This window comes from Diprion similis, chromosome 8, assembly GCF_021155765.1.
Source record: "Diprion similis isolate iyDipSimi1 chromosome 8, iyDipSimi1.1, whole genome shotgun sequence".
Lineage (NCBI taxonomy): Eukaryota > Metazoa > Arthropoda > Insecta > Hymenoptera > Diprionidae > Diprion > Diprion similis.
In genome coordinates, this window is record NC_060112.1 from 1,022,292 (window position 1) to 1,036,113 (window position 13,822).

At 35.5% G+C, this 13,822-nt stretch overlaps 2 protein-coding genes across 4 annotated transcripts; one reads left to right on the plus strand and one right to left on the minus strand.

The window, feature by feature from the left end:
* Positions 1 to 417: 417 nt before the first annotated feature.
* On the minus strand, positions 418 to 8,151 carry LOC124408585 (phosphatidylinositol 5-phosphate 4-kinase type-2 alpha). 2 transcript variants are annotated; one of them, XM_046885614.1, is made up of 9 exons: positions 7,753 to 8,151; positions 6,500 to 6,597; positions 5,992 to 6,102; positions 4,777 to 4,971; positions 2,416 to 2,554; positions 2,040 to 2,339; positions 1,761 to 1,939; positions 1,406 to 1,548; positions 418 to 1,206 (listed from the first exon to the last, which is right to left on the minus strand). In XM_046885614.1, exons 1-9 carry the CDS (start codon positions 7,888 to 7,890, stop codon positions 1,019 to 1,021), a joined length of 1,491 nt encoding a protein of 496 aa, XP_046741570.1. In that variant the 5' UTR covers positions 7,891 to 8,151; the 3' UTR covers positions 418 to 1,018. The 2 variants fall into 2 exon arrangements, with proteins under 2 accessions (XP_046741570.1, XP_046741571.1); XM_046885615.1 differs by lacking the exon at positions 4,777 to 4,971.
* A 3,291-nt stretch (positions 8,152 to 11,442) lies between these two features.
* On the plus strand, positions 11,443 to 13,365 carry LOC124409361 (serine/threonine-protein kinase 16). 2 transcript variants are annotated; one of them, XM_046886937.1, is made up of 6 exons: positions 11,444 to 11,687; positions 11,771 to 12,005; positions 12,077 to 12,281; positions 12,377 to 12,531; positions 12,648 to 12,782; positions 12,878 to 13,364. In XM_046886937.1, the coding sequence occupies exons 1-6, from the start codon at positions 11,578 to 11,580 to the stop codon at positions 12,992 to 12,994; spliced, it is 957 nt and encodes a 318-aa protein (XP_046742893.1). In that variant the 5' UTR covers positions 11,444 to 11,577; the 3' UTR covers positions 12,995 to 13,364. The 2 variants fall into 2 exon arrangements, with proteins under 2 accessions (XP_046742895.1, XP_046742893.1); XM_046886939.1 differs by lacking the exon at positions 12,648 to 12,782 and having other exon boundaries at positions 11,443 to 11,687; positions 12,878 to 13,365.
* The last annotated feature ends 457 nt before the right edge of the window (positions 13,366 to 13,822 follow it).

A 13,822-nucleotide genomic window follows, 5' to 3' on the forward strand; every position in this document is an offset into this window, starting at 1 on the left:
TCAAGAAGTTTATGAAAACTCATATTAAGATTTGTAGTATGGACAATGTGAAATTAGTTGAAATAGAATATTTTTATATTTAATAGTAATCGTACATCGTACATCTGCACAAGCTCAACAAAATCAAAGTCAATTTTTGTCAAGCAAAAAATGTGCTCAAATAACATTATTATATATTTGGGTCTATCAACGTTTGCGCTTTCTTGGTAATTATTACGATATTTTATGCAGTATGTTGACACTTTACACCACCTCATAGACAGTATGATTAAAGAATGATAGACCATGGTTTGTGGTTAGATATGGAAAAGAAACTTTGATCATGCAGTAAAATCGAAGCTTTTACGAGTTCACATGATGCAATGTTTGGACAATGAATGATGACAATGAAAGGATTCGATGAAAGAAAGTTTCAGGTATTATAATAACGTATAAAACAATTTATCTACAATGTTGTACATGACCTATTCAAAATCGTGTTTACATATCATTTGATGGCTCGATTAAGATTTTTAATTGCTGAATTTACATTCAGCAGTTGTATAAATAACAATGAGAGAACTGTAACGATTTGACTTGAACACAAATTGAAATAGAATGTTGGTGCTACAGACAAATACGACTTGACGTATTCACAAGGCTCTTTTTGTATTCGAGAAAGTACTGGTTGTGTAGAGTGAAAAAAAATGTTAGATATTCAAAAGATTTAATATTTGCTGCTGCAAGTCTTTACTTCACTGTGAGGCTCTGAACATTTTTAAATCACTGTATCACATATTAACAACCCCATCACAGACAATTCAATTTGCAAAACAAAGTGATTGACAATACGTTTTCTCCAAATTAAATTAATTGTGAAGTTTAATTCAACTTTTTCACATGTGTACAATTATGTCAAATTTTCGATTTAATCAATCAATCTCAAAATCCCTCGAGCAAAAGAAATAAAAAATTATCATTTCCAAATGTTGTTGTTTCTCAAATTATATGTATCCTGAATTTGATCAAGTATCTTAGCTTATTCTATCGCTTTACTCATGAACTCGATGAATCGTTTCCCGTACTGTTCCGGATCGCAAGTTGATATACCGTCGACATTTGCACCGTACTTTACGGTTTTAGCTGCCTTTGCAGCTTGTTTACGCACGCCATAATGCGTGAGGACATCTATTATGGCCAGAAAATAAATTTCCTTCAACGGGGCACCTGAAAAGAATGTAACAACGTGAACGCTTCTCACCAAACATCTTCCTTCTCTTCTCTTTTTAATTCCACTTTATATATTGTGTATACCAGATTCTGTATAATTCTTTTAATACAACCCATTCCCCAATTTATGTCCCAACAGACTATTAATAACATCTACTGAAATATTGGTCGGATCAGTTATTATTAGAAATCTCACCATCTGAACTTGGGATCGCGTATATATCTAACTCAGGTATGATAGTGCCTTCATACTGCAGACTGGAATCTCGCATTAAAGCAGTATGCGGAGATTCTGGGGGAGTTGACATCCCCGTTACCGCAAAGCCCCCCCAGTGCCGGCTATAAAAACAAAATAAGGTATTACAATACTGTCGTGAAGCATGATTCGTAGCTGTATTTGTATGAAATCAAGGACTGGATTCTATGGTGAACTTGTGTTTGAGAATAGGTGCAAATTTGAAAATAAATTACATCAAATTCACAGACATTATATAGCTCTTTCGATGATTATTTATGAAAGAATTAAGTCCAAAGATAATTTTAGCTATTACCACTCTCCCATGGGGCCGCGAGTATCTAATCCGCTACCGGATTCACTGTCGTCTTCATCTTCGTGATTGTCTTCATCATCTTCTCTCTCGGCACGTTCTCTATTTTCTTGTTCTGCTCGTGCACAGTCGTGAACACCAAGCAACAGCGAGTAGTCCATCAGATGTAGCCGTGTCAAAAACTGTATGCAAATGGAATAATGTTTATGGAATGATTTGAACTTTTATTATTCAAAGATACTTTGAGCGGATTTGACGAGTAATCAACATCAAACTACTAACATCGACATCAGCTGTTAACGTTTCTATGAGCTTTCCTTTTGCCTCTTCTCCTATGTAAATTTTCATTCCTTCTTTGACAAAATCGTTGTCTTTGTATGTCGGTAAATCTTTCTCTTTTTCTTTGTCAGAAGCTTCTCTGTCCACTGTCGATCCCTTCAAATCAAATTTCCTGTGCGTGGGAAGATGATTTGAGAAAGCATTTCTAATGGCAACAACGTAATGCTCAACTCCGTCAACAGTTAAGCGATACATGCCCAGATACTGCGGCAGCAATGTTTTGCCATGCCTTTCAACGATATACTGGAAAATTTTAATTATGTTAGCGGGCATTTTCAATTCTTTCGTCAAGCAATGAAAGAGTTTGAAATTGACTTACTGGATGGTAGTGCTTCAAAAATGAATGCATTCTTTCTACCTCTTCACTCGTCAAAGTTTTGATGATGAATAACTTGTCATACGATTGATAAAACTTAGCGCCACTCTTGCCTGATGAGTCGTCGAGAACTGGTTGTGATCTAAAAGAAAAGCTAAAATTTACGCAGTCGTTTCATGCTTCCAACATCATCTTCAATATCAATAGGTTCAAAGTGCATCAAGCCAAATTAATAAGCTATAATCATGACAATGGTCTAAGAACCAGTGGTACTTGCTTGACTAAATAAAATTCAACTTCAATACATGCACAACAGACATAATTTAGCATTTATTTATTTTCACTACTATAATGCCATCATTCCGTGGCAAACTAATAAAAGATTTTATTCATAAGAAAATAGATAAACATTACCGTTGCCAAAACTAGCGAGGATTACATAACAACGTTATAAGAAATATGCGAAAGATGCATAACCTCCCAAATTCTCAAAAAATTCAATAAACATCAATCAACAACAAAATCAACATCAAAACCAATGTCAAAACTTCAAACGTGTTTATCTCGAAACTACATTTTCCGCTGTGGTGGAGCTCCTAACTCAAAAATTTTTCGATCGATTTACATCAAACTTTGCATGCACATTCTTTTTATGATTCCGCATGCAATCATGATCGGATTTTTTGATAATTTTGTCGTTTTTTAATGACACCTAAAATACGAGACAATTTTCGATCGAAAAAGCGATCGTGAATGAATAACCATTGACACCCACATTAAAATATATCTTGAATTTTTGATTTCAAATACGATGCTTCGCTACTACAATCCCCACCATTTATTCCTGCGAGAACTGCAGAGGTTCAGCACGATGGTTGTAACTCCTAAACTCATTAGTTTCTAAACCAAAAAATTAACTACAAATGCATAATAATGGTATGTAATCACCGTACGAGGATTAAATAAATCTACTCCCTACTTTGCTTGTGAAAAAATCTCAAAAATGTACCTGTTTTTTAACCCTATGACCGAATGTAACCCCTTAAGACTAATTTCCTTTACATGAATCTAAAAGGTATTAGAAGGATGAGTAAACACAGTAATTCTTGCATGCCAACGATCACAGTTGTAAAATGTAAGTGCTGTGTCAAATATTATAATGGAATAACACTGATCAAAACTGTCAAAAATTGGTTTATAATAGTATTGAATGAATATATAAATCAAAGGAAAATTATGAATGGTACCAGTATCTTAAGATGTATTGTAGGATAGTCTTTATTTAGGGTGTCGACGAATTTTTGCCACCCCATCCCCCAAATCAACTTCAAATAATTAAAAAACAATTACATAATTTTGTCAGATTTTTAACTCAACTCTAAGATAGTCCGCCTTGTGGTCGAAGTTTCTTATGGAAATAACATGGGAAAAAGGTATATTTTAATGTTAAAGTAATAATGTTGAAAAAAAATTTGTAACTGTGAGGTTTTAGTCAGCATTAGTGCTACTGTCTGGGAAAAAATTCACATAATCATACAACGCAATCTCGTCGAATTGCACACCTTCGAAATCTGACTTTTTTTATTTAGAGGAAGTGCAATTCGTCTAAATTTGCTGGTATCGTGATGTAAATTTTTTTACATATAGTAGCACTAATGCCCACTAAAACCTCGCAGTTACTTTTTTTTTTTTTATTATTATTACTCTTGCAACAAAATATATACCGAGAAAAAAAGTTTTTCCCATGTTATTTTCATAAGAAATTCCGATCACAAAGCGGACTATCCGACAGTTGAGGTAGAAATCTGAAAAAATTAGACAATTTTGTTCAAACTGATTGAAGTTGATTTGGGGGCTGGGGCGACAAAAATTCGTCAACACCCTAAATAAGGACCACCCTAATGTATTGTCATTGAAAGTAACATTTGTAAATATTTGTGGGCTGACTCTACAATTGTTAGTAAATCAATTTGAAACGTAGCCATTTTTCCTTTACAAACACGACCATAATAAATCGATGATTGGAGGTCATATGTAAGTTATTTCATAATGTCATAATTACAGCCAATTTAAAAATGTGAATCACACCTGTCAAGTATGCATATGTGTACACGCGCCTTTTAAATTTTCATCTCTACTGATTAGACTTCCAGTTATACCAGGCCTTGCAACAATTAGTTATTTTTCTTACAAAAAATGATGAGGTGTTAGTTGGGGCTCCACTTGGGAGTGCGTGGCAAAAGGTAAAAAAGGAAATTGAAATAAAGAATGCAATAATAAAAAGATATTCAAACTAAAAACTTGTCTCTTCACGTTAGCCACAAATGACACGCACAAAAAAACTCATGTAAAAACCTAGCTGACCTCAAACGTTTTGGTTTAAGACTGTAGGCACGCTGCGGCTTAGAAAGAACTGGAATATGTGAAACTGCAGAAGGAGGAGGGGATAAAATAATCGAGGGAACAGTTGCCGATCGCTGCACCAATTGCCGTGTCCTTCCAACGGCAGTTGCCGAGTCTGGCCGTCGTTTAGCTCGCGAAGGATTAAACGTCCGACATCTATTAGCAAAAGTCATTTAAACTCAACAAACATAGCTTTTTCTTTGCCATAATATTTACGGGACCCGCATAATAGACTCTAACATGTTAAACCGAATAACGGTGTGGCTAGGGATATTGGTAGACATTGAAATATAACAAAGATATATACGATCTCATGCTCCAAGCTGTAACAGGTAGCTCATCTTTCGTTACAAAGCATAAATCTATGGATCTGTACAACTGCTGTCACTTGCTCATGCATCCAAGCCCCTGGATACAACATCGTATAGGAAATAAATGTATGTGTATGTATATTACGGTGGTATATTACAAAAAAAATTCTTTTTTTTCAAACGTGCATCAAAATTTAGGTAGAGCATTTCAAATAGAATATCTGATCTAAATATGAGCTCTTAATATTGATGTTTAGAGGTGCTTACTTCATTTTTTCGATTCTCCATTTAAATAACACTTAAAAAAAAAATCAGGAAATTTTTGAATTTTTTTTTTCTCGTAAACGGCTCGACTTACAAACTATCTACATACAGATTCTTATAGGAAATTTCAAGCTGAATAAAAAAGTACTGAAATAAAATTTTCCTAACTCCAACCGTTTAAGAGATATTTGCCTATAAACATTGGATTATCTGGAATATCTCTTAATCGGTTAGAGTTAGGAAAATTCTATCTCAGAACCTTTTTACGGAGCATGAAATTTCCTATAAGAATCTGTATTTAGATACTTTACAAGTCAAGCCTCTTACGAGAAAGCAAAAGTAAACAATTTTCCAATTTTTTTTAGGTGTTATTTAAATGGAAAATGGAAAAAACAAGATAGGCATCTCTAAATATCAATATTAAGAGCTCGTGTTTTGTTATGATATTCTATTTGAGATGCTCTAGGAAAACTATGTTGCACGTTTCAAGAATAAATGTTTTTTTTTCGCACACCCTAATGTATATACATATATATATATATATATATTTTCATTTTCTTTCCCAGTATAAGTTTTTCTGTCTATCATAAGAACGTCTCACCTTGTCATAGATTCCTTGTAGTCCAAGTCATCTATGCCAAATCTTTCTCGCAGATTCCTAAAGACCAGTGGGCAGTATTCTTTGATTTTAAAGTGAGACGGCATGTTTTCTCTGGAACAACATTCAAGGCAATTATTATCCGAGTATATCAAAGTAAGATTTTTCGGCATTTGCCTTCAATGTGGTCATTAAGTACCACTTGATTTGTCAAGGTATTTGATTATTTCCAATCTTGGTAGGCCAACTGCTGGCGCGACCTCCACAATTAACAATGCTCAAGTACCTACCCTCCTTAAATCGCGGCGGCTGAGATTTAAATTGAAAATAACTCAAGTACAGACTTTAAGCATGCGGCCTTCAGATAAATTGGCACGACGAGCATTGGATTGGAATAATTGTTCTCGAAATGTGAGATGGAAGTTTAAAATTATGCCCACGAATAATGAGATACAAATTATGTACCCAGTTCTCTTATCTTATGATTTAAAGATAGGACACTAGAACTTACTTATTGAAAAGATGATTGTCAACTTTTAATTTGCTGTAGGCCCTAAAATCATCAGGAAGCAGCATAACTGGTATGTTGACATGGCTCAACTCGTTTATCTGCTCAAAAAGAGAATAAATAAATATTCATGTGCCACCTTTTTAATTATCTAGTAAAAAAAATCGACGTAAGTGGTAGATTAAAATGTGGTTAGTGAACAGGCTGTGCTGTGAAGTAGAGAATTTCCTTCTCATATTCCAAGAAGAGGATTGCTCAGGTCACCAAATCTCAGGTTTATGAATATTGGGACAACAAGAATATTTCAATACGCATCAGTTCTGCTGAAAAATTTTATTTCTTCCTTTCTCTTAAGCCATTTAAAGCTGATCATACGTATAAGATAAGCAAGGCCAAGTTAAAATTCAATAAAGAAGCGAGTGTTTGCTATCTCATAGGTAGATTGTGATGATGACATCCCTTTATCTACCAGATAAGAAAAAATGCAATACCTATCAACCAACAAACCTGTTGAATATCGAGACTGACATTTTTTACATACTACTTTAGACAATGCAGAGTTTTGTTAAATAATAATGCGTATCGCATGACATTACATAGCTAAGTTTGACATTTTTTATTCGATTAGTTTCATTAAAATATATGACTACTGATTTTTTTTTATCGACTCTTTCTTACAATTATACAAAGCCACTGAAAATTGCAGACAGACGTTATATCACATGTACAGCTGTCGCGCAACAAATCTTTATATTTCATATTGCCGCAGTTGCATAATGCATGCGTCTCTGTTTTACGTACATCAGAGACTTGATGATAAGCGGTATGTGTCTACTTATATGTGAATAGAAGTACTGTCATTTATGAAGTAGTAGTCATATGATGCATATCATTTAAATAATTAACCGGAGGCTAAGTCTAGCCTGGGGTATGAGTTTGCGGCATCATTCATTTGTGCAATTCAAATACAGTACGTTGAATTAATAAAAAGTTGCAGAGACGGGAAAAAAACAGGAAAGGTATGAGCACGTAGAGTATAGAAAAGAAATTCATTGCCATGGGCCAATTTTGTGTATGATTGAATGATAAAACGATTGGTCGACACGCGTCGGGTTTGGCTATGCATGGCAACTTTTTTTTCTACAGCTTTACGAGATATCGAGCATATAAAGACCCATGGGAAAGTTAAAAAAAAATAGGACCGATAATATGAGCTATGTGTTGTGGATAATGAAGAAGTAATTGTGATACATTACCGTGTGATTAACACCCCACATGAACACGCTAAGCAGCGGTTCATTCGCCCGAAATAATTTCACCTTTTGATGCTTAACACGAAAGTGTTTCTTTTTGAGCTTGCTTAGCCCGCTAGAAACTTGCGGTACACTAGACATATTTCTTTTTTTTCTTCTCCTTCAATTTTGTTTAGCCTCCCAATGTGCTGCAAGCCTTGTCTTTGAGTCTTCAGTCAATAAACGTTTCCAACGTTCGATACAGGTTGATTAGTCATTGTACGTTAACATGTTAAATCGAGGCTTCGTGTCGGGGTGATGCAAATAATAACTTGAATCCAAATATGTACCGCGAATTGACAGAACGCAATTAAAGCCGAACACCTTCGCTGCGGAAGAGTTCGAGAGCAACTGAGCTCTTTAAAAATGGCGGAAATCGGCCTTGCCCATGTTCCCCCTATCGGACGGTTTGAGAAACTTAAAAACGACGTGCAGCGCAGGGAATTTACCACTGAACTATAATCCTTAGAGCATACAGATATGGAGAAAGCCTGCTCAGTATAGAGAGGGAAGTAGTAACACTACATCCTTTCTCTGTCTTACATTAATATGAGTTTATCCGACAAACCATCAAACTAAACTAATTTAATTAATGGAATCATTTTCATTTCGTCTGTAGATGATTGTAGTGCAGTTAGAATTGTTTGATAGTGAAATTTTTTATAGAATAGAAACTAGATACGTGTAGAATTTTTTTTCTTAAAGATCGGTTGACTATCAAACAATTTTAACTGCTCTACAGACTTTGTTGTAATGTAGAGCATACAGACGTTAAAGCATTGCTGTTGTTGTGTAGTACCGATTAAGTTTCGTTTAGTTACTCAATGATGCCGTTAATATGTTGCGTTTCTTCGTGCAAGCCAATCATTAAAATTTTTTAGCTTAATACTTAAAAACTTACCTTATGTTACAATATTTTGTGTGTATCAGATTTTTCAACGAAAATGCCCGTTCCATATTTATATATTATATTATTTCGTTCGAAAGTATGATAAACACTGATATTATTGATTATCAGGGCCGAATTTAGTGAAGTACAACAGGGGCTGAAGGTCCGGGGCCCCCAAAAAGAGGGGCCTCCATAATACAAATTTTTAGGTCAAATTTGCTAACAAATAGTATACAAAATGTAAAAAAACGCATTTTTCTGATAAAAAATAAGTTCTCCCACTTTTGAGGTATTTTTTTTCTTTGCTTTCCCATGGAGTATATGCATGGTGATGGTCAACATTTGTTTTTCCCTGTTTTCGATGTCAATGTGTTCAGAATGTTCCAAGATATCGAAAAATCATATTCAGAAAAATGTCTGGATAATATATGTGTGTATATTAGGGTGGGCCAAAAAAAGAAAAAAATTTTAACAAATGAAGCGTCAAATTGCATCAATAGTGTGTACATGTTTGTGTATGTTCTGGCACTGTAAAATTAAAACCATTATAACTTCAGAACGGTTTGAAATACAGTGCGGCTCCCGTTTCGCATAGACATGGCCAATCTTGTCGAAATTACTCTTTGTGACCAAGTTATTTTCCACGAATTTTCAGATTTCGTAAAAAAATTTGTTTTTTATAAACAAAGTATCATAGAAGGACGATCGGAATGATCGGTCGAACGGTTCAGATTTTATGAAATTTTGTAAAAATCGTCGATTTTCTCTAACCTCCGAATTTAGTATTATAGAGTATTATAAATATATAGTATTGTAGAGTATTATAAAAGTAAAGTTGGTATAAAATTCGAATGAAATCGGTGAAACGGTTCGGATATTTAAAAATTTTGTATTTGGAATTTTTGAATTTGGTATTTGGATTGTATTTGTCGCCCAACAAATATTGAAACACTGTAGAAATGAATATTGTTTATTTTCTTTGAAAAATACTTAGGGGCTTCCCACTTCTTTATCACCCTAGGGCCTTCACAGTTTTAAATTCGGCCCTGTTGAATGATTGTTTGTATCCATAACCTGATCCGCACTATGCACTAGTGTATAATGTTTATTCATATTATACGGATTATATCAATGCAATGCTCAGGGCACTCAATTACCATAGGTACGCTCTTGCCGTAGAAACAGAGGACACGTAGTGTTGCTACGTCCCTCTTTCTCACTGTGCCACTATAGTAGTTAGTCGCCAATACCGATTAAAAATTGAAGTATACTGAACAAGCGTCACAAAACCGCGTAATAGACTACAATTGAGGATGTTACGGATAGAATGTGATGGAGGGAACTCGATTAAAAATAGGCCAAATTTGAAAGTTCAAAATGGCGGCTCCAACATGGTCGACGTCAATAAATTGCAGGAAAACTTAATTTCTAGGGGTTTCTGCCGTTGCTCCTTTTAAATCTGGAGTCCAAATTTGAAAGTTCAAAACGGCGGCTCCAACATGGTCGACGTCAATAAATTGCAGGGAAACTTAATTTCTGGGCTTTTTGGACGTTGCTCCTTTCAAATTTTTAAAGTTCAAAATGGCCTATCACACATAGCCGACGTCAATAACGAAAAATCGATCGATTTTTACCGAAAATCGGTGGAAGCTGTTTTCGAGGTCACTGATCATGGATGAAAATTCGTAATTCGATGCGACGAATTTCAAATAGCGGTAGAAAATAAATAGGATATCTGCCATCTCTACGAAAATTGAAATCCATATCTGTTTCTGGAGTACTTTAGAACTCATGCATTTCTAGTTCGATGACGAAGTGAAACGATAAATCGATTGATTTTTACCGAAAATCGGTGGAAGCTGTTTTCGAAGTCACTGATCATGGATGAAAATTCGAAATTCGATGCGACGAATTTCAAATAGCGGTAGAAAATCATTACGATATCCGCCATCTCTACGAAAATTCATATCCATATCTATTTCTGGAGTACTTTAGAACTCATGCATTTCTAGTTCGATGACGAAGTGAAACGATAGCAGGAGTATCATAATTCAGAATTTCTTTATTAGTACCACCTGTAACGTTGTACCAAACGGTAATCGTGTATTTTATTTGAATGGTATGTACAATACAACCATAATGAATTCCTTATACATATCAATAATAGTTATATTTTGTCGTTTTCATCGTAACCCTTGCTGGTATGAATGGTTCCTCTACGGAATAAAGTCATGGCTGGGTTAGAAATGGATGGCTTCTGAAGTACTCCAGAGTCAGATATGAATTCAAAATAACATTGCGCGACTTTAACCTCAATTTCGTGCTTGGCGAGTATGCTTGTGCCAACCAAAGACGAATATTGCAAACTTACACTCGGCCCGAAAAGACCGAGGAGACCGAGTTTACCTACTTTTTACACACTATGCTATTGTGGGTGAGACTCCAAAGCCTTTGCCGTACTAAAACCTATCTATTGTTATACATATATCCTCAGTCAACGCTGTTTTTCATAAATTAGCGACGTGCGTGAAGCCATTTTTTTTCTTTTGGAAATAACCAAATATCATTAACTAACTCATATACAGATGCGGAAACCAAAGCAAAGTTGTGTCATGTATCAAGCCAAACATTTATCGGCCGACGGTACAGACATACGTCAATCAGCTGTACCGGCTCTACGGCTCGCGTACTGACCTGTTATTACCGTAGGTGGCGCTAGGGTACTACCTGGCTGCTACTCCGTCTTACTCCCTACTGCTACTCAAAGTACTCATGGCCTGCTCTCTGTTTGTGACAGCCAAATCTCCGTAAGGCTCTGGCGCTTTGAAAGTGGTTACCCAATGATTAAATATTATTATTTATATGAAATTTGATTCTGTGATAGTTATGTATCGTTAAAAATGAACAGTTTGGGTTTGAGTTTGATTTTGAAAATGGGGTGCATTTGCGCCAAGGAAACAATCACAGTTAATGGAAGGAAATACACTGTGCGTGAACATCTTGGAGAAGGGTATACTTGCATACATATTATTACTAATACAACCTGATGGATTGCGATTATTCCTGGTTAATATAATCTTCGTTATTCTCTAGAGGATTCAGTACTGTCTCTTTGGTCGAGGATTCTCTTACACATAAAAAATATGCTGTCAAAAAGATTGTCTGCCATGGACCGGAGGACCAAAGATTGGCCTTGAAGGAAATAGAATATCATACAATTATAAAACACCCAAATGTCATAGAGTGCATCGATTCAACACACAAAGGCACTGCTGATCCGGTAGTTAATGCTACTAGTGAAGTGCTGCTCATTTTACCCTACTATCACGTAAGTTGGACTAATTCACCTTCTTTCGAAGAGGTGCTTCGAGATCAAAGCTAACGTCGAATGTAACTCAGAAAGGCACTTTGGCCAACGAACTGGAGCGGCGAGGAAAAGCGTCCGACTACATGAATCCTAAGGAAATTCTCGAAATATTTTTGCAAATTTGTGACGGAGTCAAAGCGTTCCATGAAGCTAAACCCGAGCCTTTAGCACACAGGGATTTGAAAACTGCAAACATTGTTCTTGGCGAAGGGCTCACCCCAGTGATTATGGATTTGGGTAAATTTTCTCTTGTACCATAACAGATGATTCACACAAATAATTTCACCAGATCATTATGGTTGTAACCATATTATTCAATAATAATTTTTTAGGATCAGTAGCACAAGCCCGGATCAAAGTATGTGGAGCACAAACGGCACAAACATTACAGGACGTTGCCGCTGAAAGGTGCTCGATGCCTTATAGAGCACCAGAGTTATTTAATGTAGACAGTTATTGTATGATTGATGAGAGGACAGATATTTGGGTACGTTACTATTATGTAATGTTCTATTTAAGAAAAAATGTGTTATCCCAGTACACTTGGCGTATTACGAACATTAGGGTAAATAATTCAAGTTGAGATGTTCATTTTTATTTCAGTCACTTGGCTGTATTTTGTATGCACTTTGTTACTTCAAATCACCATTTGATACCGTGTATGAGCGAGGGGACAGCGTAGCGTTGGCAGTGATGAGCGCCAATGTTTCATTCCCGGAAAATGCACCGTACAATGAGGTAATTGATTAATCGACTGAAATATTACCTTAACAAAAGCACTGTTGACTCCGTAGTTTGTTTTTATAACGCCTTGTTTATGGTCCTTGTTACAGGATGTTCAGCAATTAATTCTTTCAATGCTGAAAGCTAACCCGATGGAAAGACCTTACATCTATAGTGTTATTGAACACACACACGATGTTTTGGCAAAACTAGAGGGCAGGGTCTAACCCTTGTTGACGACAATATGCAAACTAATTTTCCTGTAAATGATTGCAACGGCGATGAATTACTTAGATATTTTCATACAAAGAAATACGAAAATTAAAGTTTTCAAATTCTGTACAGTCGAAACGAAAATCCAGGATATTCTACTACAACAATGTTGGCTGGTAACCAAAAATTCATCAAATTGACGATTTAGTTACGGATATTTATTCAGTATAGTCCAATTCATGCCTGAGATGAATGAATCTTTTATAAATATCATTAAAAATGTTATTCCTGTTCACGATGACAGTACGTTGAAACTGTCGGAGAGATGAATGAATTATTGAACGGAAAATATTTTTTCACAAAATCGAAACAGTAAGATTCTTTAATGCAGTACATACATTCCATGTTGTAATATTTATTGAGTGATAAATATTATGTAATATAATATAGTTGATAAAAGTATTTTAATATACGATCCCGAGAAAAAAAAACTATTAATCTTGGAAGTAATTTACGATTAGCCAGTTTAATTTATAACTAAGCTGAAAGATCAAAAATTTTAAAGACTGTTCATGTAGATTCAGTTACGACGAAAGCTTGGAGCATGTATTACCGGAGGTAGCTTTGCATCTTAGAGCATCAGGCTCTATGCTAAGCATGTGCAGAAAATTCCGCGGTGGAGTGAGGGAGAAAGATAGATGCCCGTCTTAACCTGTCTCTCTCGCTCTACACTTGATTGGTCGATACGTTTCCGCTCAGCCAATCAAATGCAGAGTAAAAGAAATGGAGTATCCCGACTATACCTATATGCCGCTCTCTGATCACTTCGGCTGCAGTTTTCG

Coding starts and splice junctions, on each gene's coding strand:
- LOC124409361 (XM_046886937.1), top strand. CDS start 11,578: ATGAACAGTTTGGGTTTGAGTTTGATTTTGAAAATGGGGTGCATTTGC. Junction 11,688..11,770: donor CGTGAACATCTTGGAGAAGG/GTATACTTGCAT, acceptor GTTATTCTCTAG/AGGATTCAGTACTGTCTCTT. Junction 12,532..12,647: donor ATGAGAGGACAGATATTTGG/GTACGTTACTAT, acceptor TTTTTATTTCAG/TCACTTGGCTGTATTTTGTA.
- LOC124408585 (XM_046885614.1), bottom strand. CDS start 7,890: ATGTCTAGTGTACCGCAAGTTTCTAGCGGGCTAAGCAAGCTCAAAAAG. Junction 6,598..7,752: donor TGTGGGGTGTTAATCACACG/GTAATGTATCAC, acceptor CTTTTTGAGCAG/ATAAACGAGTTGAGCCATGT. Junction 1,549..1,760: donor CGCGGCCCCATGGGAGAGTG/GTAATAGCTAAA, acceptor TTGTTTTTATAG/CCGGCACTGGGGGGGCTTTG.